This window comes from Mercenaria mercenaria, chromosome 4 (genome assembly GCF_021730395.1).
Source record: "Mercenaria mercenaria strain notata chromosome 4, MADL_Memer_1, whole genome shotgun sequence".
NCBI lineage: Eukaryota > Metazoa > Mollusca > Bivalvia > Venerida > Veneridae > Mercenaria > Mercenaria mercenaria.
In genome coordinates, this window is record NC_069364.1 from 5,114,270 (window position 1) to 5,141,874 (window position 27,605).

The 27,605-nt window shown below is 35.0% G+C and overlaps 3 protein-coding genes across 5 annotated transcripts in view; 1 reads left to right on the forward strand and 2 right to left on the reverse strand.

Moving 5' to 3' along the window:
* Nucleotides 1-10,699, reverse strand: part of LOC123550873 (probable cyclin-dependent serine/threonine-protein kinase DDB_G0292550) — a 39,372-nt gene extending 28,673 nt beyond the window's left edge. Inside the window, exon 1 of the mRNA XM_045339329.2 lies at nucleotides 10,518-10,699. Within this exon, the coding sequence (XP_045195264.2) occupies nucleotides 10,518-10,554 (37 nt within the window). The 5' untranslated portion in view covers nucleotides 10,555-10,699. The remainder of the gene's footprint in view (nucleotides 1-10,517) is intronic.
* LOC123550874 (uncharacterized) lies at nucleotides 10,699-19,131 on the reverse strand. 3 transcript variants are annotated; one of them, XM_045339335.2, is made up of 4 exons: nucleotides 18,966-19,131; nucleotides 15,370-15,854; nucleotides 14,761-14,970; nucleotides 10,699-14,457 (listed from the first exon to the last, which is right to left on the reverse strand). In XM_045339335.2, exons 2-4 carry the CDS (start codon nucleotides 15,790-15,792, stop codon nucleotides 11,566-11,568), a joined length of 3,525 nt encoding a protein of 1,174 aa, XP_045195270.2. In that variant the 5' UTR covers nucleotides 15,793-15,854; nucleotides 18,966-19,131; the 3' UTR covers nucleotides 10,699-11,565. The 3 variants fall into 3 exon arrangements, with proteins under 3 accessions (XP_045195270.2, XP_045195268.2, XP_045195269.2); XM_045339333.2 differs by having other exon boundaries at nucleotides 18,866-19,130; XM_045339334.2 differs by having other exon boundaries at nucleotides 18,862-19,130.
* A 5,840-nt stretch (nucleotides 19,132-24,971) lies between these two features.
* Nucleotides 24,972-27,605, forward strand: part of LOC123550875 (uncharacterized) — a 54,583-nt gene continuing 51,949 nt past the window's right edge. The window contains exon 1 of the mRNA XM_045339337.2: nucleotides 24,972-25,074. The gene's annotated coding sequence lies outside the window, so the exon portion shown is untranslated. The remainder of the gene's footprint in view (nucleotides 25,075-27,605) is intronic.

Genomic DNA, 27,605 nt, shown 5'->3' on the forward strand with positions numbered 1-27,605 from the left:
TCATTTACATAGTCTTGGTAGAGAGTCACCAAAGAAATATTTTTGTCAAATAATTTCAAAATCAGACTTGGCATTCAGAAACGGGTTTTGTTTTAAAAAAATCTATATATGTGCAGCTAAGCAGAACAATATGAACTGAACAATGTTTGAAATGGCCTGTCCAACTTCCAAGTAAACCTTCATAGACTTCCAAAAAATTGTTTCAGAGACTTTCTTTGAAGAAAATATAGATTGATGATGGTAAGGCAGTGAGTGATCATAACGCTTGTGCTCAGGTGTGCTATTGTGTTTAATTCGACCTGGCGGGGCGGAGTTAATCTCTGACTTATGCAAATAATGGTAATCTCAAAAACGAGCAAAATAGGTAGAGCAATATAATTGTTTAATTCAGTAATCTTTTGGTAATTCAATGCTACATTGGTTACAATATAAGGTAGATGGCCGCTGAATAAGAAATCAGTTTGCCATATATACTACATATCCTGCACAATAATGCAATGAACCATTGCAAAACCCCACCCTGCCAGATCGATTACAACGCACAACAACAAAAGTTGTTTGAGGAGACATTGTAAGGATTCAGAATTACTTCGATGCTGATCTGTGGAAACCAGAGCTAACGCTGGACTGATTAAATTCTCAACACCAATGAGGTTTTGTCACAGGAAACACTATATCAAGTGCCAAGTTTCTAAAATACAATTTTATCTACAAGAGGACCATGATGGTCCTGAATCGCTCACCTCTTCCCACATGATCCAGTTTTGAGTATGACGTCATTTTTTCTATTATTTGACATAGTGACCTAGTTTTTGAGCTCATGTGACCCAGTTTTGAACTTGACCTAGATATTATCAAGATAAAAATTCTGACCAATTTTCATGAAGATCTATTGAAAAATATGGTCTCTAGAGAGGTCACAAGGTTTTTCTATTATTTGACGTATTGACCTAGTTTTTTATGGCACATGACCCAGTTTCAAACTTGACCTAGATATCATCAAGGTGAACATTCTGACCAATTTTCATGAAGATCCATTCAAGGGTATGGCCTATAGAGAGGTCACAAGGTTTTTCTATTTCAAGACCTATTGACCTAGTTTTTGATCGCAGTTGATCCAGTTTCAAACTTGACCTAGACATCATCAAGATAAACATTCAGACCAACTTTCATACAGATCCCATGAAAAATATGGCCTCTAGAGAGGTCACAACGTTTTTTCATTATTAGACCTACTGACCTACTTTTTGAGGGCACGTGACCCACTTTTCCACTTGACCTAGATATCATAAAGATGAACATTCTGGCCAATTTTTATGGAGATCCATTCACAAGTATGGCCTCTAGAGAGGTCACAAGGTTTTTCTATTTTTAGACCTACTGACCTAGTTTTTGACCGCACATAACCCTGTTTCGAACTTGATCTAGATATCATCAAGATGAACATTTAGACCAACTTTCATGAAGATCCATTGAAAAATATGGCCTTTAGAGAGGTCACAAGGTCTTTCTATTATTTGACCTACTGACCTAGATTTTGATGGCACCTGACCCACTTTCAAACTTGACCTAGATATCATCAAGGTGAACATTCTGACCAATTTTCATGAAGATTTCATGAAATATATGGCCTCTAGAGAGGTCACAAGGTTTTTCTATTTTTAGACATACTGACCTAGTTTTTGACCGCACGTGACCCAGTTTCTAACCTGACCTAGATATCATCAAGATGAACATTCAGACCAATTTTCATACAGATCCCATGAAAAATATGGCCTTTAGAGAGGTCACAAGGTTTTTCTATTATTTGACCTACTGACCTAGTTTTTGATGGCACGTGACCCAGTTTCGAACTTGATCTAGATATCATCAAGGTGAACGTTCTGACCAATTTTCATGAAAATCTTGTGAAATATATGGCCTCTAGAAAGGTCACAAGGTTTTTCTATTTTTAGATCTACTGACCTAGTTTTTGACCGCACGTGACTCAGTTTTGAACTTGACCTAGATATCATCAAGATGAACATTCAGACCAACTTTCATACAGATCCCATGAAAAATATGGCCTTTAGAGAGGTCACAAGGTTTTTCTATTATTTGACCTACTGACCTAGTTTTTGATGGCACGTGACCCAGTTTGGAACTTGACCTAGATATCATCAAGGTGAACGTTCTGACCAACTTTCATGAAGATCTTGTGAAATATATGGTCTCTAGAGAGGTCACAAGGTTTTTCTATTTTTAGACCTACTGACCTAGTTTTTGAAGGCTTGTTACCTAGTTTCGAACTTGGCCTAGATATCATCAAGGTGAACATTCTGACCAATTTTCATGAAGATCCATTGAAAATTATGGCCTCTAGAGAGGTCACAAGGGTTTTCTATTTTTAGATCTACTGACCTAGTTTTTGATGGCACGTGACCCAGTTTCGAACTTGATCTAGAATTTACCAAGATGAACATTCTGACCCATTTTCATAAAGATCCCATGAAAAATGTGACCTCTAGAGATATCACAAGGAAAAGTTTACGCACGGACGGACACACGGACGCACAGACGGACGACGGATGCTGCACGATCACAAAAGCTCACCTTGTCACTTCGTGACAGGTGAGCTAAAAAAGCATTCATGAATTTTCTTGCACTTTGCAAGAGATGAAATCTATTACCATACGTCTAAATAATGTAATATAAAACCTGAGAGATTGGAGGAAGATGTGTGGAATAATTTGGATGAATTCCACCTGGAGACTGTCCACTGACGATAGGTATTCTCCACGTTGTGGATGGACCGACAACATTCATGACATGTACACTTGGGGGAATGCTCTGCAATGTTGATATACCGACAATTGCTGGTTTCGGTGGGGTGTTACTTGTGTTCCTCATCAATGAAAGCCAGACGTTTGGTAATTTCTGTGTGCTTGATGAGCTGGGAAGATGTGTATTTCGAATTGTTGACGTGGCAGCTGTGGGTAGTTTTGGGGAAAATGATGAGCTGGCAGCAGATGCATTCAGAGTTACCAGCAACTGTGGTCCGGGACCGACAGAGGTACCTTGTGACGCCGATGAACAGGAAGCTAGTGTTACTGGTGCCATTCTTGTTGTGGTTTGACAAAAATATAAAGTCATGTAAAAACCCTTTGTAAACTCTGTTACTGGTTTTGGGAAGATATCATGTACTACTTTATTCTGTGATAAGTATGCAATAACCATAAATGTAATCAATACATAACTATAAACATCTAGGAATGCAACTACTGCTACGGTAACTTTCCTGTTTAAAACTGCACCCTGCCCCTTTTTGGCAGCACCCTGCCCTTTTTGAGCTCTAGAAACAACACTAACTTTAATGAGAGCCAATTGTGACCGAGGTACCAGTCAAAATTTCTATGAATAAAGAGAATGAAATATTGACCTTTTTTTTCCTGTTTTCCAACATTCTTAACCAAAGGGGTCTATAACAATATCTGGACAAGATCAACATCAAAATAAACACTTATTGTCATTCATTATATGTTGACTAATATGTTAGAGATGTGTCTGTGGAACTGGAAACAAACACACAGGTTTATTTTGATGTTTATAAATTAATTAACCAAACATTGTTACAGACCCCTTTGATTCTCACATCTCAGTAAGTCAGGTTCGGACAGTTTGTTTGTTTTGGGTTTTAACGCCGTTTTTCAACAGTATTTCAGTCATGTAACGGCGGGCAGTTAACCTAATCAGTGTTCCTGGATTCTGTACCAGTACAAACCTGTTCTCCGCAAATAACTGCCAACTTCCCCACATGAATCAGAGGTGGAGGACTAATGATTTCAGACACAATGTCATTTATCAAATAGTCACGGAGAACATACACCCCGCCCGAGGATCAAACTTGCGACTCCGCGATCCGTAGACCAACGCTCTTACCTACTGAGCTAAGCGGGCAGACAGAGCAAGTTTATACTTTCTGGGTTTAAATTTCTGGGCAACTACAAAAAAATTACGGTAGCCGAGTGGGACACTGCAATATATCTACTTTTTTGAAAATGCATTACATGGCAACACAACACAACCATCTTTCTTACCAGGGGCCGGCAAATCTTTTGCACCAGTTAACCGCTTAGTTGGTGTAGGTTTCAGGTCATCTTATTTCGTTGAAAAGAAATGGGAGAGTCGCTTGCAAAATTTCACTTTCAAAGTGAGGCTTGATTTATGTGTTGAGCAAATGCTTGGTCAAGCCGTTCATTGACCTTGACTATGATGATGCAACAAAAGTAAATAAACATTTGGAAGTGTCTAGGGGTACGGATCCGTACCTCTAGAATTTGATTCTAGAGGTACGGGTCCGTACCTCTAGACAAGCCTGTTAGGGGTTTTCTAGGGGTACCGACCTCTTTTTTTATAGAGATTTAGGGTTATTTACATCTTAAATTTGTTGAAAATGAAATAACAAATAAGACTTAACCAGTATTCACTTAAAACATTGATCTAAATGGTTTACAGACACCAGCGTTCACCTGATTGTTTACCTTTTCTTTCAAAACCTAACTAAACAAGGAACTCCAAATGAATACACTGGTCCATGCCGATTAGTTTATTTAAGAAATAATAAGTTCCCAAACGTGGTTTATTGTAGAATAACCCTAGCTTTGAGTTCTTATGCGTAAGAATATATCACGAAGGCCGTAGTTTCTGAGTCAAATATTATTTCCCATAAGAACTCAAAACTCGGGTTATTCTACGATAAATCACACTTGGGAACTTATTTCAATTCTAACACGACATACTAGTACAACAGTGTCAGAAAAAATGGTAACTACTTTTTACGACCGTGCTGTAACACACCTGGATCGGATGTCGTCACTGCACGCGAGTGGTTTATTGCAGAATAACCCGAGATAGATTTTGCTCTACATCATGTATGTAGGTTATTTGCTGGTCGTGTTAGAATGTAAAATAAAAACTGTTGATAACAGATTAATGAGTGAATCTTTTTTTTTTTTTTTTTGGTGAATTTCTTTTTTTGCCACACTTTATTTCATAAGACATATAAATAATTACAGACAAGCTCTATAGCTTTTCAATGACTACACTAACATTTTAACAAGGAACTACATGTACTCATCATTCAATATAACATATATGTAACTATACAGATTCAATACCCCCTTTTATATGGTGCAGAAGAGAGCAAACGAGAAAACAGACAAAAAAAAAATTACAACAAAAAATATAAATATTGTATACAGTGCAAACAATAAAGAATGCTACAGATTTTCACATTACTGTAAAAGGTTGATAAGTTTTTTGATAACTATTTAATATATTGGTTTTATATCCATTGTACAATATTCAGTACTATTTAGTTTTAAAATTACCATTCAAATGTAGTTAACATAAAAAGTGTCTTACAGTTGCCAATCTGTCAAATTCTAAATCAGTCATATTTGAGGCTTGATATATCTCCCATGAAAACTTCAGGCATTTCTTAAACCAACAATGCTAGGCATAACCTGGTTCTGTTTACATAAGTATATATACTTTTTTGTTTCTAAAAAAAGAATATCTAACATGTAGTCTTTTCTCCCAGATCCCAACAAAACAGTCAACTTACTTATTTCACAATTTGGGTCAAAATGTTCAAGTTCATTTATTATATATTGTATGACTGGCTTAACCTTTGAACATTCCCAAAAGAGATGGATTAAAGTTTCCTCCTGGCTCTGACAAAAAGTGCACAAATTATTATTCTTAATTTTCATTTTAAACAGTAGGGAGTTTGTTGCTAAAATTCTATGTATAATTCTCGTTTGTAACCACTGTATGTATGTATCTCTTGTACACTTAAAAACATAACTATACATTAGGTTCCAATTTATACTATTTTCACTTAAGCAGTCCCACTTAGTTTGACTTGTTGGTATATCTTCATTTTTGGTAAGAGTTTTATATTAAAATTTATTTATATCTGTCTTTAAAAGAATGGGATGCATATAACAACTAATATTTGGATTTAAGAGTTGTTTGTTTTTTTCTAATGGTATTTTTATTTTTTTAATATAACTAGTAACAGCATTTCTTAAGCCAAAATAATGGAGGAAATTAAGCGGCCTTCCAGTTACTTCTTGTAAATGGTTAAGGTCTAGAAACTTTCCATCATCATCAATTATGAAATGTCATTTACAAATCTTATCCCTTTTGAATACAATGAAGATATGTAGATATGCTTTCTATTTAGACAAAAGTTGTTATTATAAAAAAGTGGCATATTAAGTAACTGTGCTGTATTAACAATAGGCAGCTTATCCATATAAGAAATGTAAGCCTTCAGTACATCTATCCAGAAGGTATTTTTAATTTTTTTAATAGTAATTTGGGCATATATTTTACCACAATTAAAAAGTTTCTCCATATCAAATACTGATCTTACCAAATTATAACATTTACTCTTGCTATTACAAACATAATTTCTTAGCCATTTAATTTTTAGACTATATATCTAACTTGGAATATCGATCATTTTTAGTCCGCCTTCAGTGTAGTCTTTGATAAACACTTACACTGTATTCTTTATTTTATTTTTACCATTCCAGACAAATTCATTTAGCATATCAGTAAGATTCTTGATAAAATTCTTAGCAGGAGTTGGCAGACTTATAAACAGATTTGTCAACAGAGGAAGTAACATTGCCTTGACAACTGTTATTCTACCTATTGGTGTTAATTTACGTCTTTTCCAGTATGTAATAATATTTTTCAATTTTCTTAATTTTTCTTTAAAGTTTAAGTCATACATTCTGTTTAGATCAACATCAAAAACTAGGCCTAGCACTTTAAATTCAGTATCCCCCCATGATAGTTTCCATCATGTTTTAATTGACCTAGTATTATATTTGAGGGAGCCTATCCAAATGATTTTTGTCTTGTCATAGTTTATCTTTAGACCAGATATCAATGAAAATCTATCTAACAGATTCAAGGTAGAGTTCAGAGACCTGTCAGTTCTATCTAGTAATAAGTAAAGTATCGTCAGCAAACTGAGAAATCTTATATTCCTCACCTTCAATCTGTACTCCCTTTATATCTTTACATTGTCGTATTTTGATAGCTAAAATTTCTGCACACAAAATAAAGATATAAGGTGAAATTGGGTCTCCTTGTCTGCAGCCACGTTCAACTTTGAAAAAATCTGATAAAAATCCATTCAGTTGTACACAAACCTCTGTATTATACAGGAACATATTGATCCATTTCTTCATCGTTACCAAATTTAAAGAAATGAGTGAATCTTACCCTTGAATGAATTATATTGAAATTCAGCAGGAAAAAAATAGACATAATAATATTCACCTATTTATTTTGTTATTTAACAAGATATAATGATAATCGGCATGGACCTGATTGTTTAATAATCAATTAACCAACATCAAGTAAAAGAAACTGTTTGTGAAAATGTCTCTTGTATCTCGTAACGGCTACCAAATGTGTGGAAAACATAAATACCCTAAGGGTTAATTATCATTTAAAAATTTTTTCTTCACAACATAATTTAACATTATTTTGTTTTAAACTTTAATCTTTTTCTGCCAATTCGAATCCTCATGATTTATTTGGTGTTCCTCGGTTATTTACGTTTTCAAAAGAAAATGTAACCAATTGGATGAACATTGGTATCTGTTAACCGTTTAGATCCAAGTTTAAGGTGAATACTGACGAAGTCTTATTTCTTATTTCATTTTCAACAAAATTTGAAAATGTAAATAACCTTTAATCCCTAGAAAAACGGAGGTCCATACCCCTAGAAAAACCCTAACAGGCCTGTCTAGAGGTACGGATCCGTACCCCTAGACACTTCCTAAACATTTCGTATTCATAGTTGTAAAACATTAATATTCACGACCACAAATTTTCAATAAACTTTTTAAAAAATCAGAAAACAATTATCAAAAGTGATCCGCTACTGGCAACCAAACTGTACTGTAGACATTTGATATATTTTTGTATCCTGGCATCATGTGTTCTTGACAGTCTAACAAAAACAGGCATACTTAAAAAATAAATAAGATAAACTATCTTTCAAATTACCATTTAATCCTCAAAATTTTACCCCTTCCTGATCATCCTGCTTTAAAAACTTTCACAATTTTATTTTCGTTGAGTTCACAGTAGCACATTTTATCAGTGACCTACTTTCTAGTTCCAGGAAGCACCTGTCATATATTCCTGAGCTATATTTAAAAACTGATATTTTTACCATTTCTGTTAAAATCACTGTTGTGAAACTGTATCATTGCAATAAGTATATAATTTGGAAATATCACCTGTTTTATAAAAATGGAATTTTACATTATTTTCTTAATATTTTTAAATTAAAACAATGGGTATGCACAAATGATATGGTTGCCCAGCAACTTATCTGACAATTGAAATAAATCGAAAACCCCAAATTACTACATATTTTTCAAAACCTACCCATATCAATATCAAAAGGCTATAGACTGAACTTCTTTTAAAAGTTAACACTATTCTTCTAAAATATTTCCTTTACAGATAGCCCTGATTTATATCTGAGAAAATAAATATGTTTCAGTTCTTTCACGTAACGCCTATAGCTACTTTACGCAGTCCACATCTCTTACTGTGGAAATCAGGCAGTTTGATGTCATCAAGTTTTATTTTGATTGACTTCCGGTGCAGAATTTTTGATAGCAATAATGATGCTTGACGGAAAATTTATGGATTTATATCAAGTTTTAAAACATGTTAAAAGTTACATTAAGATTTTTTAGCTTAATTACATAATTTGAAATTAGACCGAAACTTTCTTGCTTTGACTCGAGGTAATTAAACTGTTTATTTTGAACATTTTTAAAACAGCAGACACAATGTTTACACTTGTGTGTATTTACTTGTGAGAAATATGTTGCATGCAAAAATATACAGACAAATTGAGACAATTTCCATAATAGCTTGACGAGAACGCATGACGTTGGGATATTTGTTCTTCATGTATTTTTAAGGCAGTGGCTAGGGTTACGGTACCGTAATCCTAGCCTCCGATTCTAGGATTACGGAAGTTCCGTATTCCTAGACAAACCTATGAGAATAGGCTAGGATTATAGAAGTATTTAAGAGGAATCAAATATATATATGTTGGGACATGCATAAATGATGTTGTAAATTTAATTGTTTCACTTAAAATAGCGATTTTTCATGTCTGCCATATATATTTCGTGTTATCGATCCGTCATTTTGGGTTTGTAAAATATAGGTGGACAATTATTTATGCGTTGTTGATGAATGATTATGAATGATAAAAGTTAAAATCTTCTTAATGAAAATAGTTATGTTTCAATGTTTGCATAATTGTCCAACTATATCTGGGCCACATCACTACGAGGTGCTCAGTTAATGGCCCATTTCTTTTTCTTTTCAGTTTCCATAAAAAATAATTTTCTCTCTCTCTCTCTCTCCTTTTTTTTGTAAATATTGTTGTAATTTTGTTTTTGTTTAGACAAAGAAGTATAAAATACACAGAATGGCAACTGACTGTAATCTCGCGTGATCTCGTGTCAGGGCGTGAATCGGCGTTATCTGAGCAAAACCAAACATTGGCGAGCATAGAGTTACAATTTGTACCTTTAAAACTACATTTAAAATATATGTTAGCCTCTAAAACAACATTAGTTTAATGTGAAATAGTCTTAAGCCACAAAGTACACGTTTCTTACCATCAAAAGAAGCGTGGTCATACAGTGATTATTAATTTACCTATGAATAATTGCTTTCGCATACAAAATGGCGGGTGGAGAACGCGTTACTTCCGGTAAACGAGATCTCACTCGGCTCTCACAGGATGTTGGCGAGATTTGCTCTATATGCCTTTCAAGTTGCCGATCTATTTATTTTTATAGCTCTTTGGTTTAGAGTGCGTTATTATTTCATATATATAGTCATGATTTTGCATTTTTCTTTTATTTTTAATCGTTCTTCTCTAATTTTTTTCTTTTCTCTTTCTTCTTTTACTACCCAAAATGGCGGATCGATAACACAAAATAATACAACAGGCATGAAAAGACGCTATTTTAAGTGAAATAAGTAAGTTTACAACATCATTTATGCATGTCCTAACATATATTTGATGCCTCTTAAATACTTCTGTAATCCTAGCCTATTCTCATAGCGTTGTCTAGAAATCAGAACTTCCGCAATCCTAGATTACGGTACCGTAACCCTAGCCACTGCCTATTTTTAATTTTCACAGCAGTAGCAAGTACCTTATATACAAAGAACCCACAGCTGTCAGTGATGGTATTGTTCATGGCCTACAAGTACAATAAACAGAGAATAAGTTTAGGGTTTGAAAACTGGGGTAGGGTTTGAAAACTGGGGGAGGGTTTGAGAACAGGCAAGTTGACAATACGTATTTATTTAGGACGAATCAACCAAGAAGCAGTTTCGAACAAACCAATGCATACATACATAATTAAGCATATAACTTCATATTATTCATGTTTAACATTAACCTTTTTCATTTGAAGGCGTAAAGTCGTTGCTCTTCATGGTATTTAATTACATTTCATTCAGACTTATGTTGACATAAGAGTCTGTTGTTTACATCTGGGATTTAATGCAACTCATAAGGACACTCCATATACGCAAATTCCGACAAACGAAGTTTGTACATAAAAAAACAGCAAAATTAGATTATTAAAACATTTTCTACATTTTTATTTTTTCATAAAAAGAAAACAAAAATTCAACATAATAATAAACATTCATATTTTGGAATGACCATTTGATAAAAAAAAAATCCTTTCGTTTTACCATATTAGACGTATGCCGTACCCACTAGACGGAAAGAAGTGACGTCACCCTCTTTCGTATAGAATGGTCTTTGGTTTGATAGTCTATACGGCATGAAGGGAGCAATTAGCCGGATATGCCTCCGTGGTTCACTCGAATGTAGTCCATATCAATATATAGTGCAATTTTCCTGCCTAGTAAAGGCCATGTTCATGCCAGATATAAGCTTTATTTATGCTCGATTGTAAAAAGGAATGTCCGCAGATGATTTTAAGCTATGTTATATGCTTCAAAGGTTGATTGGAAGCTGCCTTGTAAAATAAAAGTGACAGTCCTGATGTCTACCTACGCAATATTAACGTTTTCATCACGTGTCTCAGTCACGTGACCATGGTTTCACTGCATTATGGTCAACCCCATATTTTTGGGATATATTTTGATTGCCTAAAGACAGACCTTCAAGACATGGGTAGTCTCGCAGGAAGTGAAAGGCTAGAACTCTTGCTAAAAATATGTTATAAGTTGTTAATTTTATATAGAAAATAGTAGCGGATACATTTAATATCTTCATACCTATAAGATAATTTAACATTCCGTGTAGAAGTGCGACTGCTGTACGACCTCTAAAAATTATAAGTGTAACAAGTAAAGTCAAGAAATTGTTGAAAATCACCAACACATGAGTATCTTTTCAATTTTGTCTGTTTATCAAATTATCAGTAAAATTTCTGAAGCGAAATAGTTAAGTGCAAAAAAAATATTCATTTATCAACATTCTGAATTGTCTCCCTCTTCGTTTACAACTTCCCATGATATATCAGCCTGTCCAGAACTTCCCATACTCGTATTGTTTGAAGTACTTTGTTTCGACATGTCAGAAATAAACTCAAACATTCCTGCATTTTCTGATAGTGAATCCGACTCATTGTCCTTGTTCTTGATTACTGGAAAGTCTAAAAGTTCCTGTGCGTTTTCCCCTTTGTCTGGAATATCAAAATGATCGTTACTTCTAGAATCCTGACTATTTTCTCTGCTTAAGATCTCCCAAGATAAGGCTGTCGATGAGTCTGTTGACCTAGTCAAACTAAAAATATCATCGGTCGTGAAAGAGTCCTCTGCAGGCTGTGTAGTATTAGATATTTTTTCGATATGATCTGTGGTTTGTAAAGCTTCACTTTCAATTGCGCTAAGTGATGCGTTTTGTTCAAATGTTTCTAGTGAAGAGGTAGCACTAATGACTTGAAGAACACTAGTTTCGGAAGAAGTGTCAGACTTGGCAGAATCGGTATCACTGTCACCCATTTTTTCAAAATCAAATGCCACGGGAAGTACTAACTTTCTTTTGCAATCTTCGTTTGACTCTGTTGTTGCATCTGCAACGACAGAAGCTGTTGGTGTCGATGATGGAGGGAAATCGCTGAAAAATGGATTATCTTTATCTAAAATGTCTTCAGAAGCTATTTCTCTATTGTCATACGCTTTGTTGTTGGATTGATCGGGTGTATTTTCAAATGCTTTATCTGATGTAGAGTTTTCAGAAATCACATCTGGTGTATCTATCTCGCCGAGGCCGAAATCACTGTGTAATAACTTGCTCGTTTCTTGTTCCAAAGTCTCGTCTGAATTTAGTTCAACTGAAATGAGGTTATAGGGATCAATTGAAATGTCAATAAAACTGTTGTTTTCTACAGATGTATCAAGATTAAAATTGTTTGCTTTGCTACGATCGAATTCAAAAGAATCACTGTCTAGAGATGAGAGCATTTCATCATTATATATATGTACGTCTTTTTGTATATATGTCTTCTTTTCTGAATCAGAATTTTCATGGGAGTCAACTGAATCAAAACCTGACATACTCTCTAGCGTATCTTTCATTTTAACAGTATCGTGAACTTCTTGCACAGGTGGAACATGTATTTCTTCTACATTTTTATCTGGGTATATCTCAGACGCTTCGATTTCGGTGTTACTAGACGTCAAGACTGAGAAATCTTTGACAGAATTTTCATTAACGCCTTTCCCCTTGTCGTTTTTATTTTCAAAGTCAAAATGATCCTTTTCGAAACTCTTAAACTTTGGAGTTTTCAATTCCGAGATCACAGGAGATGATTTAGATATCTCATCCTTTCCTTTTGGCAAACTAAATTCGGAACTAACGCTATCATCTGAATTCTGTTTAAAGACAATATCGTTGAGCGTAAATGCACGTCTACCACGCTTCGGGCTCATGTGCGTGCTATCTAAGTAAACGGGAAGAGGTGATTCGTTTTCCAGAATAAAGGACTCTTGCACAAGAACTGTTGGTGTTTGTGGAACAGAATCAAGAACAATGTTTTCATTAGATAAGTTTAGGGAAGGCATTTTTCTTTGCGCAAGTATTTTTCGTGAATCAGTTTCATCGACCGACTCTTCAGAATGCGTACTTTCAAAACCTACGGATGAAAGGACTTGTAAGTTATTGTTTCCTTCTAATGTTTTCTGTTTTTCAAGACTTTCGGTTTTCTCTTTTTCTAATGCGTTCACTTCGTTCTGCTTCATTTCACCATAGTCTTCATTAACGTCTTGTGTAACATTTAAGTTTTCAAATTTTATTCCCCCAGAATCAGAAACTATTTCAAAACTACCGTCATGTTCAAATGACACAGAGGCACTCTGATTAATATCACCTTCCGTTTTGATAACATTAGTTTGACTATCAGCATTGTAGGCGTCCACGCTTTCAACCTGTTTGTTTATTGTCGTCGCAGTTTCATTCCCTTGAAAGAGATCAACATTGTCTGGTTGTTCAACATCGTTATTAGCGCTCTTGGATAGTTCATTAATTTCATTTATAGGCGATTGACTTGTAGTTTCAGTAACATTCGAATCACAGTTGTCATATTTTTCTTCAGCTAATGTTTCTTTCGAAAGTAAATCAGTAGGCATCTGTTTGGTCTCCGTTTCGTTTACACTTCCAGTTTGCCTCTCTGGCTCTGTCGATATGTCGTCAAGATGTTTATCAAAAATTACTTCAAATGATTTGTTATATTGAGATCCTATGTCTTTTTCATCAAATTCTTTATCATACAGTATTTGGTCGTCATTTGTTGATTCACTATTGCCGACTACGCCTTCGGCAATAGAAAATGAGCTGTCATTGACTTTGTTAGAATCATCTGTTTCATGGTCTTTTATATCAAGCTGCTTTACATTTTCGTTGTCCATCTCTGAATGCATTTGATCCTCTTTGTTTCTTTCGTCAAATGTTTCTGAGAATGTTAAACTTATTGTGTGCGTTTCTGTGCTGTCATTACCTGAGCTAACTTCACTTTCCGTTCTCTGACCCAAGTCCGATTCAGTGACAAGTTCAAATCCATTTTCTAGATCTTCCATGGTATTAGTTTTTACTAAAACTGCTTTCTTCGTCTTTGGTCGTTCACGGCTTATACCTGTGTTTGACATATTTTCTTCCTGGCCCTCTAGTTCCCTCCCATTTGTTGGAGAAGTTTCAATGCCTACTTCAGCTCGTTTCTCAGCAGTAACATCCCCATTGTTTTCGTATTGTTCAGATTCAAATGCTTGGTTATCAATTCCATCTGCTTCTTTCTCGTCTACGACTGACAGATCAGGATTTCTTCGAGAAAGCGTATCCCATGCGTTTTGTCCATCATTTCTCACCTGCAATTTGTTGTAAAGTAAATAATGCATTTATGCCAATCAGATCTTAGTATGTATGTATGGAAGGATGGATGGATGGTTGGTATTTCATTATCAATGATATGATATTTTAAATGTATTTAAGAATTTCCCTTCATAAGTACATTAATTAGTATGTTCAAAGCTACTGTTTTTCCAGGAAATAGACTTGAGAGTGGTTCAAATAAGCTTGAAGCTTGCTGACATAAATAAGTATAAACTAAACTAACTAAAGCTACTATTAATTAAGATAAAAAAGGAAAGATCAGTGATTCTTAATATTACCAAAGTAAGTGTAGAAGCTCTTTTATTGTAGGCAGGGTTTGAGAATCGGTTGAAGTCACGCCCCAGCATACGCACGGGATATTTCCGTCGATACCATATGTAGAATATAAGTGCACCGACACCGATTAGAATCAGTGGAACAAGTACTCCTGCAATAATCGTTGTTGTATTTGCACTATTACCGCCGCCAGTCGTCTTTCCATGTTGTCCCTAATTTTGGAAGAGAAATGGAAATAAATAAAACAATATTAGTGGAATGTTATGCGGGCACATGATATATAATTCTCTTAGATGTAATTTGATTTCTGCTTTAACGTCTAACTTTTAAAATACACCTTGACAATTTTCAGTGTTTTTCACGGTTATGTTGTAACCTTATAGTTTTACCGTTCAAAGGGTTGCGTTTTTGTTAAATGAACAGATTGCATGCAATAAATTGACATTCTTTCGGGAAAATTCAGATTTACAATGGATGAGCATTTGACACTTGAGACTTCAACGTACGTGCAGCTTTCTAAAGTACACTTTTTTGCAAATTCCTATATTGTGTCTAAGCTATTGTAATCATCTTCTCATTAGACAATACGTCTAAATAATGTAATATAAAACCTGAGAGATCGGAGGAAGATGCGTGGAATAATTTGGATGAATTCCACCTGGAGACTGTCCACTGACGATAGGTATTCTCCGCGTTGTGGATGGACCGACAACATTCGTAACATGTACACTTGGGGGATTGCTCGGCAATGTTGATATACCGACAATAGCTGGTTTCGGTGTGCTGTTGCTTGTATTCCTCGTCGTTGAAAGCCCGACAGTTGGTAATTTCTGTGTGCTTGATGAGCCTGGAAGATGTGTATTTCGAATCGTTGACGTGGCAAGTGTGGGTAGTTTTGGGGAAGATGATGAGCTGGCAGCAGATGCATTCCGAGTTGCTGGTAATCCGACGACAGTAACCGTCTGCGGCGAGCGTGGTCCGACAGAGGCACCCTGTGACACCGGTGGACCGGAAGCTGGTGTTAGTGGTGCCATTCTTGCTTCTGTATACCTCTATCTATTTGGTTTCTTCATGGAATTTATGCGCTGCGGAAAATCTGTAAGAAAGTTTGAAACAGAAAAGTAAATATGTAAGATCACCTGAAAACATAGAAAACAACTAAGTAAGATAAAAGCAGATCCGGTTTGATCGAGTTTGTTTTAAAAAGCCAGTAATTAAGTTGATATCAGTTATAACTACCGTCCTCAAGTGATCTGATTTGTTGTCATAAAATCTATTGATATAATAATAACTGAATTTGAATTTTTCAAATTTTGTACATTGAGAACTGGGTATTATCTTGATGGTGACAAATGTTTCCATTTTATTGTTTCGATAATTATGTTTTTGCATTATATTTTTGTATCCTCCTCTTCGCATATTAGAACATTAAAAGTTTGTTTTATTTAATTCATATACAGATGTAAAATATCACCCGATAAAATGAAGAATATATATATATATATTTATTTATTTATTTTCTTGGGTTTAACGTCGCACTGACACAATTATAGGTCATATGGCGACGTTCCAGCTTTGATGGTGGAGGAAGACACCAGGTGCCCCTCCGTGCATTATATCATCACGAGCGGGCAGCTGGGTAGCCTGAACCACCGACCTTCCGTAAGCCAGCTGGATGGCTTCCTCACATGAAGAATTCAACGCCCCGAGTGAGGCTCGAACCCACATCGATGAGGGGCAAGTGGTTTGAAGTCAGCGTCCTTAACCACTCAGCCACGGAGGCCCAGAAGAATATATAAGATGAAATTATGAAGCTGAATAATGAATTACATGTAATGGAAAAATAGCATACAAATACAGAAAAGATACAAATTACCCATATTCCTGGCTATCTTTTATCATAATTATTTAGAGATATACCTTAAAGTAACTCCAATGGCATCCTCAACGTCTTGATGAAAGACTATATATATAAATGTAGGCCTATAAATTGAATAAATAGAAGGTCTTCACGTGCGTTTTCAACAGAATTCAAAACTTCGCCTATGATTGGCTCATCAGTGTGTGGCGTTACTATGGCATGTAATTCGTTTTATTCATTTGATTTATAGACTTCTATCTTGTACCAATTAAGTCTTTTCACTTTAAAATCTGGATTGCTGACGTCATTCTTTTGTTTCAAAGGCAGTAAAATATTTCTGAAATTGTTTCACGAATGTTATATGGCTTTTTAATAGACCCTTGCTAAAATGACACATGACAGTGTTTGTCTAAAGAGTGGCTTGTTGTTATTTAGAACTTTTATATCCAAAATAATAAAGTTCTTTGTGATATTTAAGGGGTGTTCAATTTAAAATTGACATTTTTGAAAGACTGCTAATCGCCATTTATCACTTTCTTGTCTAAGTTAAATATTTTCATAAAAGGAGGTGAAGATTTAGTGTGTTTTTATTAATCTAGAAGAAGCACAGGCTGCAACCAAATAAAATAATAGCACAGTCGGTTTGACTAAGTTTATTCGTGAATGGTAATGAAATGTGAAACACCTCACACGCCTTAGCTTCGGCTAAAGCGGAATTCTGTAACGACAATGAATGGTCTCCATGATCCTAAAGGACCAGAAAATATTACAACGCTGAGTCAAAGTCACGCGGTAATTAAAGACTGCTGTTGTGAAATTTTCTAAAATCTGCAGACTGGGTTCGATTGAGTCTGTTTTATATGAGTGGTAATTATATGCGCAACATCCCTAACGCCCCGAAACACTGGCTTAAGTGATATTCTATTGTTCTGTATCTATCAGGGATACTTGTCACAAAAATAAAATAAGTTTATACCAAGGACTGGTTTTACAAAAGCATTCATTTTTACCATAGCCTGAAACAGTCGCTTTAAAACTCAAAAAGTGTTAACGCAAATACAGACCTCAGTTAAGAATCCGGGAAACAGAAAAATATAATATGTAACTTTAAACCTTCCGTGTGTGTGTGTGTGTTGTATGCAGTTATACAAGTTAACTTTGTTTCTTCTTTTTACAGTTGTAAATTTTGAAACGAGATACAAGCCCACAATAGCCTACTGCGAATCAGTATACATTAAAATGTATTAAACTGATTTTATTCAAGGATATCTAATACAAAATGTATGCTGAAGCCACTGGGACTCAGATAACTTGTATTTATACATGTATTACTAGTAACGAAATTATGACTAAATATTATTTTATGACTATGTAAATCGCTGGTCCACAATAAATCGCTGGTCCACAGTAAATCGCTGGTCCGTCCACAGTTTTTGCTTAATGTTTCTAAATGATTAATTGGCTAATAAGTCAAAAAATTGATAAAACTCTCTAAAGTAATTTCTGATGTCATGTAATAAAACACTTATTGAATGGCTTGCCGTTCAATAGTAAAAGATTTTGGCCCTCAGTCCTTCGGACCTCGAGTTTTTTTGCCGGAAAGTCATTCAATTAGTGCTTAAGCTTGAATATTGGATGCGTTTTATCATTATTTATCTATCAAAGACCGATAAAGTTCTTGTTCATTGTATGTTCTCAAAGTGATGTTTTGAGCATTATGTTATGACGTTCTATGTTTTGCAGTGCTTCGCCTTCATTTTTGTATAACTATTTGACCCTGTAGCACATTATTATGTATGTTTGTTTACAATAAGAAAGTTGTTGCTTTTTTCTGTTACCCCTGTTTTTTTCTGTTACCCTTGTTCTTTCTGTTACCCCTGTTTTTTCCTGTTACCCCTGGGTTTTTTTCTGTTACCCCTGTTTATATCATCCGTTCAATAATATTTTAAGGTGTAGTTATTATTTTTTGTAATGTTATTCGTGATTATAACAATGTTATTATATGCATCTGAACAAGAAACCATCTGTATTTTTTTTTTCAATTATAAACATAAAACGTATCTGCATGCGATTAACGCATTTCGATTTTCTCACAAACCTGTAGGTTTCTCTAGGGGTTGAAATATCTTAAAAGTACATTGTGTTTTAAGGAAATACAATCAGAGAAACAGGAACTATCCGCCCAATACGTAATCTATGTATTTAAACAACAAAAGAAAACACAATGAAAAAAAATACATACGTACTGCTTTTAAATCCATAAACAATATACTGTAATAATAAACATCCTATTTAATTGATTGATATTCTATATTTTTGAGGAATAAGCTAAGTAACTTCCCGTACCGTTCGGGGATGTAGCAAGGAAGGGGGGCGTATCTGGAGTAGATAAGCGATTGGTCAACTTGTGAAGTAAACTGATATCGTATTTTAGTTCAAGTTTACGATTGCAGTTAGTTATCTTATGGTAACCTATATCATGCAACAATTCAATTGTTAATTGCATGACTCACTTTTAGTGTATCTAAAAGTCGAAAACAAAACATTTCTATTGATAATTATCAAAGTTGTACACATTTAAGCTACTAAAATGTTGAGCTTTCATGTCTTTGTGTCTTTTTTCTTCCGTTTTCATGTTATTGTTTTTTATGTTTTGTCCTGTTTTTCATGATCATCTTTATTTTTGCATTCTTTTTTTGTATTGCTGAAAATTCATTAACAATCACTTTGGTAACAGGGACAGTGAGGGGGCCATTAATAATATGTTTCTTAAAGAAGCATGCATGCAGGTAGACTTTACCATAGCAACACATCTAAAAAGGGTATTTAACAATCATGAATGAAAAACGTTTATATATTAGGTAGTTCTGCACGTTTGAAATAAGAATTGTTCTACAATGTAGCATTTCATTAAACCATATGTTTTCAAGCATCATTACATCCGAAGTAAAGTCAACCAGTAAAGCATATTTTTTTGTTAGACCGATCCTCCGTTCAATGTTCACAAAGGTCTTCTACGGGAAAATTGCACTTTTCTTGATGTTTTCGTGTGAGAAAACGTTCCACAATGTGGATTTTAATAACACTTTTCATAGTTGTAGATTTAGAGATTATTTTCAATTATTTTTAATTTGTATTATTTCACGTCAAAACATATCTTTTGTTAAAATTAACTTAAGAAAGTAGTAGTGACTGTTTGACACTTAATATACGGCATATAACAGATTTCCAGCAACATTTATACTACTCGTATAACGGTTACAAGCCATTATTCTAGGATTTCCGGATAAACGACGTTAAGCCATTACTTCCTGTCAGTCAAACGTGTAGAACTACCTTAAACGTTTTAGCGCGTTACTAACGCTGTGGAGAATTTTCTATATTTAAGAAAATACACTAGCACTTTGTAGATAAAGAATGCCTGGCACGAACTGAATCATATCCTATTTTTAACAAACGAAAACGACTCTCAATCAAGTATTTTCGAAAAACAAAATTTATTTTCTGGAGGCGTGCCCTCTCAAGAACATAGGTTACTTAAACAGTTATTCTTAAATTTAGTTCCCATTAGAATATTGAGTCCGTGTAATATGTTAACCACGATATCTTGAACTGTAGGTCAAGAATCAATCTGCTCTAGGTTTTATGGCAGTACAATTTCCTTGCACGATGTACTTTAATACGTACTGCGGGCGCGTGAACAGTTTATTATTGTTGATGAAGTAAAACAGGATAATGTTATTTAATCCTATATTAGGCCATGTACAAAGTATATGTTTGGTAGATTTTCGACTGTCTGTTACAAATAAAAAGATTTCTGAAAATGTTAAAAGTCACTAGTTACGTCGTATAAAACATAACGACAACGGAGCATTCTATTTATTTGTAAGATATTAACTCACTATGATTTTGAAATAAAAAGAAACCAGGGCTAGTTTCCGAGACTAATGAAAATTAAAAGTTGTTTAAAGTGATTGTCTCCCTTGCATATTACTGAAACATTATATAATATATGTATTTCTGTGGAAGTTCTCTCCTGCCATTTTACTTTGCTGGCAAAGACATCTGCCATCTGCAAAGGTCTCCATATTTTGCAAGTTGCAGTCTAAACTGTTGATTCAACAGATTATAAATTGTAGCAAAATATTCTGTATTTTGCCAAAATATGTTTATTTATAAAATAACAACTAGAGTGTGCAATATTGGGTCTTTGAATGATCGGGGGAAAAGATGCATATATAACATTTACATTATTTGGCAGTGGTTACTTCCCATTCGGCAATGGTAACTTTTCATTCGGCATTGCTAATTTGTCATTTGGCAGTGGTTACTTCCCATTCGGCAATGGTAACTTTTCATTCGTCATTTGGCAGTGCCAACTTGTCACTCGGCAATGCTTTCTTAACATTCTGCTATACTAATTTGTCATTCGGCATTGCTGATGTGACATTTGACCGTGTTTATTTGTCGTTCGGCAGTGGTTACTTGACATTCGTAATTGGTAGCTTTTCATTCTGATGTTGTCACTTTTCATTATGATGTCGTACATTTTCATTCCGATGTGGCTCATTATCATTCGGCAGTGGTTACTTATCAATCGGCTACTTAATGACAATTTAGAACAAGTTACCACGGTCGAAAGATAAATTAACACTGCCGTCAGTCACCACAGCATTGCCAAATGACATGTTACCACTGTCGATTGTGACAAATAAGCACAGATGAATGTTAAGTTTGCATTGCCGAATGAGAAATTAGAAATGTCGAGATAACAATGCCAAATGATAAGTAAGCACTGCTGAATAACAATTTGGTTAAGCTGAGTGACAATTTCGGTACACTGCCGAATGATAAATTAGCACAGCCGAATGATAAGTTAGCACACCAGTTTCCACTGCCGAACGACACCAAACCACAACATAATGTTAAGTGACATCGGAATGAAAGGTTAGTACTTATGACTAGTTACCACAGACGAATAATGTAAAGTGACAACATCAGAATGATGTGTTGCCACTGCTGAATGACAATTTAGCACTGCAGATGACGAGTAACCACTACTACTACCGGATGAAAATTTCCAACCGGCGAATGACATTAAACACCAGAGTCGTGCTTGGCGTTCCATAGAATCAAGACACAAAAAGTCAGATTGGATACAGCCGTCTTATGTTTAATCATGTATGTCAAAGTTTGACAATTCTACACCATTTCTTTCCATCTCTTTTTATGGTGCATTTTGTTACCATTTTGTGTGTAAAGGTTTGTAAAGGATTTACAAGGTGGTGACAACTTTATTTACAAAGTGTCATGTCATTTGGAACATTGTGAGAAGTGTTTGCGTGCCATTCACCGTTTTAAACTCCCTTGAAACTCCCCTCTGGCCTTCTGCCACAGGCTTCCAGAGGCCATGTCGCACTTTGTTCCTTGTTGTATTCATTTTGTTAGTATGCTTGACTTCGTCTTAATATGTTTGTGTGAATACCTATCACCTTCACATCCGTACATACTCTGCTGTTGGGTAGTATTTTTGGGGAAGACTTATATTAGACAGCTAAAGCGCATGCTAGTAAAATTATCAATTATGCAGACTTCTACGGATAGCAATGAAAACAAAATACACTGAAAAATGTTAAATATCCTAATTTTCCTTTTTCTTTCAATACAAAATACATTTGGCGGGTCATGTACTTCAAACCTGGATAAAACTTGTACTTGAAGGGATAGAAATAAACGGAATTGAGATTGTGGCAGTTAAAACATTAAATTACATGTACACGAAAAAAAATGCTGCGGTTCAATTAATTTGAATTTACCCTGGTAACAAGGTCACCTAGCTACCTCCTTAAGCGTTCATAATGAAAGAATAACACAAGAACTTAAAATTTGTCAAGCTAAGACATGCAAAATTCAGTTGGTGATCTTAACATTATACCTCATGCAATTACTTTACAGAGAGCGGGCCAATTCGAAAGAAATGATGAATACTTTATCAACAAACTGCAGAATTTGCCCACAGTTTAAGGTTAAAAGATGTATTTCTACTTTACTTTGATAATCAATCAATTTTCCTCACACATTCGTTTTCCCTCCCCAAAAAAACTCCCACATTCCTCTGTTTTGTAGAAATATTATAAAATAATTTGTATACAAAAAAAATCGGGCAAGTCATTGTAGATCAATTTAGGGTCCGTTGATGTTTTATGTTAACTTTGCAATGCAGATCCTCTACGTATATAATTACATGTACTGAAAAGATCAAACGATTCTTTTTCTCATACCGTTATCTTTCGTAATCATCTTCGTGCTAGGTAGAATCCACTTCAGAGAGCCATTCATTTTCTCAGACTGATATTGTGGTCTTGTTGAACTGCTAGACCAGGAATCTCTTTGTCAGTATCATTTAATGGTCTGAAAAACAAATATCAGAGATTGTATTTTTGTCTCCTTGCTTGAATTTGGTTTGCTAATCGCTGAAAATGCATCGGAAGTGCGGGAAATTCACTATAGAAATATTCAGTTCTATAATATGAAATGTATCTTTACATCGTTCAACTAGACAAGAAATATATAACTGAATTTGTATTTAATCTTGTTTCTAAATAAAAAAAATAAAATAAAATAAAAAACATATTTGTATCGGGTGAACTCCTTATCCCACACTGCTCTGAAATTCCATGATAGGTTTTTGATAGCAAAATTTACTGCTGTGTCATCATGAAGGTAAATAGACTGACAGCTGATTTATATATACACGTAGCAAGAGCAGGAAACCAAGTAAAGAACCATGGGTGAACTCTAGGTGTTACTGATACCTCGTCATAATTTGATTTTTGCATCAAGGATTAATTACACTTTTAGTACAACGAAAACGACAAGATGTAATCTAGTAAAAGCTTAACAAGAAAAAACCATGTTCCTTGACTTTATAGATAAATTTCTTTTTCTACAGCCCAGTGGAATAAGATCTGGTTGTCGATTTGACATCATAAGTCTATAGATTCATCGACAAGCTTGATTAGTTGAGTATCAGTGGAACGTTTCTGTCTGATCGTACAAGTAAAATTCCAGAGATGGATTTCTGAATACTTTAAGCCTTGCTATGCTGCATGGATACAATTGATTCTGCCTTTGCGATCAGTGTAGATCATGATCAACCTGCACATCCATGCAGTCTGATCATGATCTTTACTGTTCGCTATTCAGTCACTATCTTTTGGTAAGCATGCCACTTTAACGGTTAATGGAACTGTCCAAATTGAAAAATGGACAAGTTCGTTATAGAAATTTAGCAAGGTAAAGGTTAAATTATAGGATTGTTAAGTAATTTATAAGAAATATGCTTCATGTTTTTACCATTTACTAAGGCTTGAAGAGAGCATTGAAAAATATCTTTACAGAAAGCTATTCCCCAATCAACAAGGACAGGGTTCTCGTTAGGATTTTCAAAGTAGGAGTCCGGGACTCCCTTCCAGGAAAAAGTTGAAGTCCCAGTATGAAAAATTGGAGTCCTATATTTTTGCCGGTGGTTACATTAAGTTGTAGCCTTCTGAAGAAGGTTGTAGTTTGTAGTTTATATAAATTACAGGGAATGGTCTTCAATATGATGAATACATGTTGATTACAAAGTGATGAATCAGTAGCTACACCTTTCAGACTGGTCTCAGAAAAGTTGTATAATTTAAAGATATTGGGAGGAAGGGACCTTGGGTGGATTGTCACAAGGATTCACAATGTCAAATCGATGCCCTTTATTCGAGTGTGCGGCCCTTTTCATGATAAACACGTTTTTAAAAAGGCATTTTACGAAGTGCAAAGGCAGCCGCTCAGTGTGCTATATTTATCAGAAACTAGTACAGACACAAAGAACGATCTGACCAGAGGGACAAAATGAGAAAAAGCTCCCAGAACATATACAGAGAAATCCTTTTAGATACAGGCCTATCCGCCTAACTTAGCATAGATTTTTGCGGATAGACAGTCTGGTTCTTTGATTAGCGTGTCTAGTGTATAGCACCGATAGACGCAAAGTAATCTTTCCTAGGAAGAACCAGTACAGGCCTCTTAATTGATAAAGCCGGGGTCTAGATAGCACTCATCCATAAAAAATCGTTGACATACAGTTTGTTCGCGAAAGTGTCTCATTATGAAAACTTGTGTGAGGTCCAATTTTTTTCAAACCAGTCAAATTTACGTACAAAAATATGCACTAAACCAGAACAAAATATTCCACTTGGCTGATCCTCATTTGTGTATAATTTGTATTTTCCTTTAGGCAATGGCAGTCACTAACCTTATGGTTGCAAAATAATTATTATCGACTGCCCAACGTGTACCCTCTCAGGCAGGCGCTTGAAATAACCCAAGCGTCTACAAAAGTCAGAGATGCTCCGGCGCTTACCGCGAGAAATTAAAAATATCTCAGATCTGCAAAAGTTATTTCTTTTTACTTCAGGTGTTGCTTTCCCCTTCGTATTTATTTTTTGAAATAAGTCTCATGTCTGCTTTTCATCAATAGCATGGCAATCGCGTTTAAATTGTTCAGGTCTAGGAAAGTGGTAGCCATATCTATAAATTTATACAGATTTGTATGAAAAATGGTGAAATAATTTCACCATTTTTCATAGGTCCGGATAATATTTTACCAGACCGAATTAATAAATTTGATATCTGATCTTTAAAACTGGTATTTATACATAGATCTATATAGACAGCATTACACAAATTACATCCCTTAAGTTTATGGAAGTGTCTAGGGGTACGGATCCATACCTCTAGAATCTGATTCTAGAGGTACGGATCCGTACCTCTAGACAAGCCTGTTAGGGGTTTTCTAGGGGTACGGACCTCCGATTTTCTAAAGATTGAGGGTCATTTACATTTCAAATTTTGTTGAAAATGAAATATCAAATAAGAATTCATAAGAATTTACCTTAAACTTGGATCTAAATGGTTTACAGATAACAACGTTCACCCGCGATGTGTTACATTTTCTTTCGAAACGTAAATAACCGAGGAACACCGAATAAATCATGATGATTTGAACTGGCAGAAAAAATATAAAGATTAAACGAAAAAAAAGTTAAATATCTTGGGAAAAAAACTATTTTTAATGATAAATAACCCTTAGGGTATTGATGTTTTCCACATATTTGGTAGCCGTTACGAGATACAAGGGACGTTTTCACAAACAGTTTCTTTTACCTAATGTCGGTTAATTGATTATCAAATAATCAGTTCCGTGCCGATTATCATTAAATAACAAAATAAATAGGTGCATATTATTATGCTTAATTTATTTTTTTCTGTTGAATTTCAAATAGAATTCATTTAAGGGTTACAAGCATTCATTTAACTGTTATCAACAAACTTATCGGCACGGAAAAGTGTATTCATTTGGAGTTCCTCGGTTATTTAGGTTTTGAAAGAGAAGGTTAACAATCGGGTGAACGCTGGGATCTGTAAACCATTTTGTGGACACTGGTTAAGTCTTATTTTTATTTCATTTTCAACAAAATTTAAGATATATATAACCCTACATATCTAGAAAATGGAGGTCCGTACCCCTAGAAAACCGCTAACGGGCTTGTCTAGAGGTACGGATCCGTACCTCTAGAATCAGATTCTAGAGGTACGGATCCGTACCCCTAGACACTTCCTAAGTTTATTTCCACATAATATGAAATAAGGCAAAGCCTCAAAGCGAGCTGAAAGAAATCGGATTTAGCTAAAAATATGCATCTTTTTCTTGTCACAAAGAAACTATTCCCTACTCACAAGAATTCAGGAGAACCCATTCACTTGAAAAAGTCTACATTTAGTGTCACCATACCTGTAACAGTGAATATCATACGTTGCAAAAATTATGGGAAGCCGGTGTCACGGTGACGTCATTACCGCGTTCCCGTTTCTTTCTGCTTAATAATGACATTTTATCCATTTTCTGGCCGATGCTTGCTCTTTTAAATGAAAATAATTTTTTTTTTTCAAACAACTGGAAAGCATTCTTTCATTATTGTTGAGTGGTGAATATTTTTTAGCAATTGAATGAAGTTCTGTATTCACTCCGGAAAGAAGTACTTCCTGTGAGCACCTATCCGCTAGGGTGCGCTTTTTAAAAACTTCCGACGAAAATTTTCAAATCCATCACCAAGTGTGCAAGTATACTTTCGTTACCTTAAAGCTCGATTCTCGAGCTCGCTATTAATTGAAACAGATTTCAGACATTAAGTTTTCTGGCTGTAAAACGTCTCTCTGTACTTGGATTCATTGTTGTTATATTTTCTGGTCCTTTGGGACCATGGAGTCCGTTCAACATGTGTGTAATAGAGTCCCGCTTAAGCCCTTGCTAGGGGGCGTGAGAGATGTTGCACATTTCATTACGTCTCGCAAACAGACTCGGTCAAAAGGAGTCTGCTGTTATTCTTCTTGGTTGCATTCTTTGCTTCCAAAGGATCTTATTACAGATTTTATTCATTTGCATTTGCTATAATTATCATTGCTGTCTTTTCCTCCCACAAGTCAGTTGTTTGCACCGAGTCGCGTTGATGTTAACATATAAAGAGAAAGATGACCTCAGAATTTCTGGAAATTCCCGTCTGGTTTCCCGCGTAGATAAATTGAGTACCATCAACGATTAGTACGCATCCAATGATAACGCGCGTTCTTAGAATTGTCGTGAGGGGTTTCCACTGTTTCTATTTTAAGTACCAATGAAACAAGCGCTTACTAAAATATAGTTTGACATCAATTTCTTGGGGATTCCATATTACAATCAAAGAGCTATAAAAATAAATAGATCGGCAACTTGAAAGGCATATAGAGCAAATCTCGCCAACATCCCGTGACAACTGAATGAGATCTCGTTGTAAGCGTCTGTTGATCACGATTGATCAAGTCGGCAAACGCTTTTAAATAAGGTTACTTTCGGATCGATTGTTTATAATGATAATGGTGCCTTTTTAATGTTAGTATTTTCTACTCGGG

Coding starts and splice junctions, on each gene's coding strand:
- LOC123550874 (XM_045339335.2), bottom strand. CDS start 15,792: ATGGCACCACTAACACCAGCTTCCGGTCCACCGGTGTCACAGGGTGCC. Junction 14,971..15,369: donor ATCTTCCTCCGATCTCTCAG/GTTTTATATTAC, acceptor TTCCAAAATTAG/GGACAACATGGAAAGACGAC. Junction 14,458..14,760: donor GAGCTTCTACACTTACTTTG/GTAATATTAAGA, acceptor AACAAATTGCAG/GTGAGAAATGATGGACAAAA.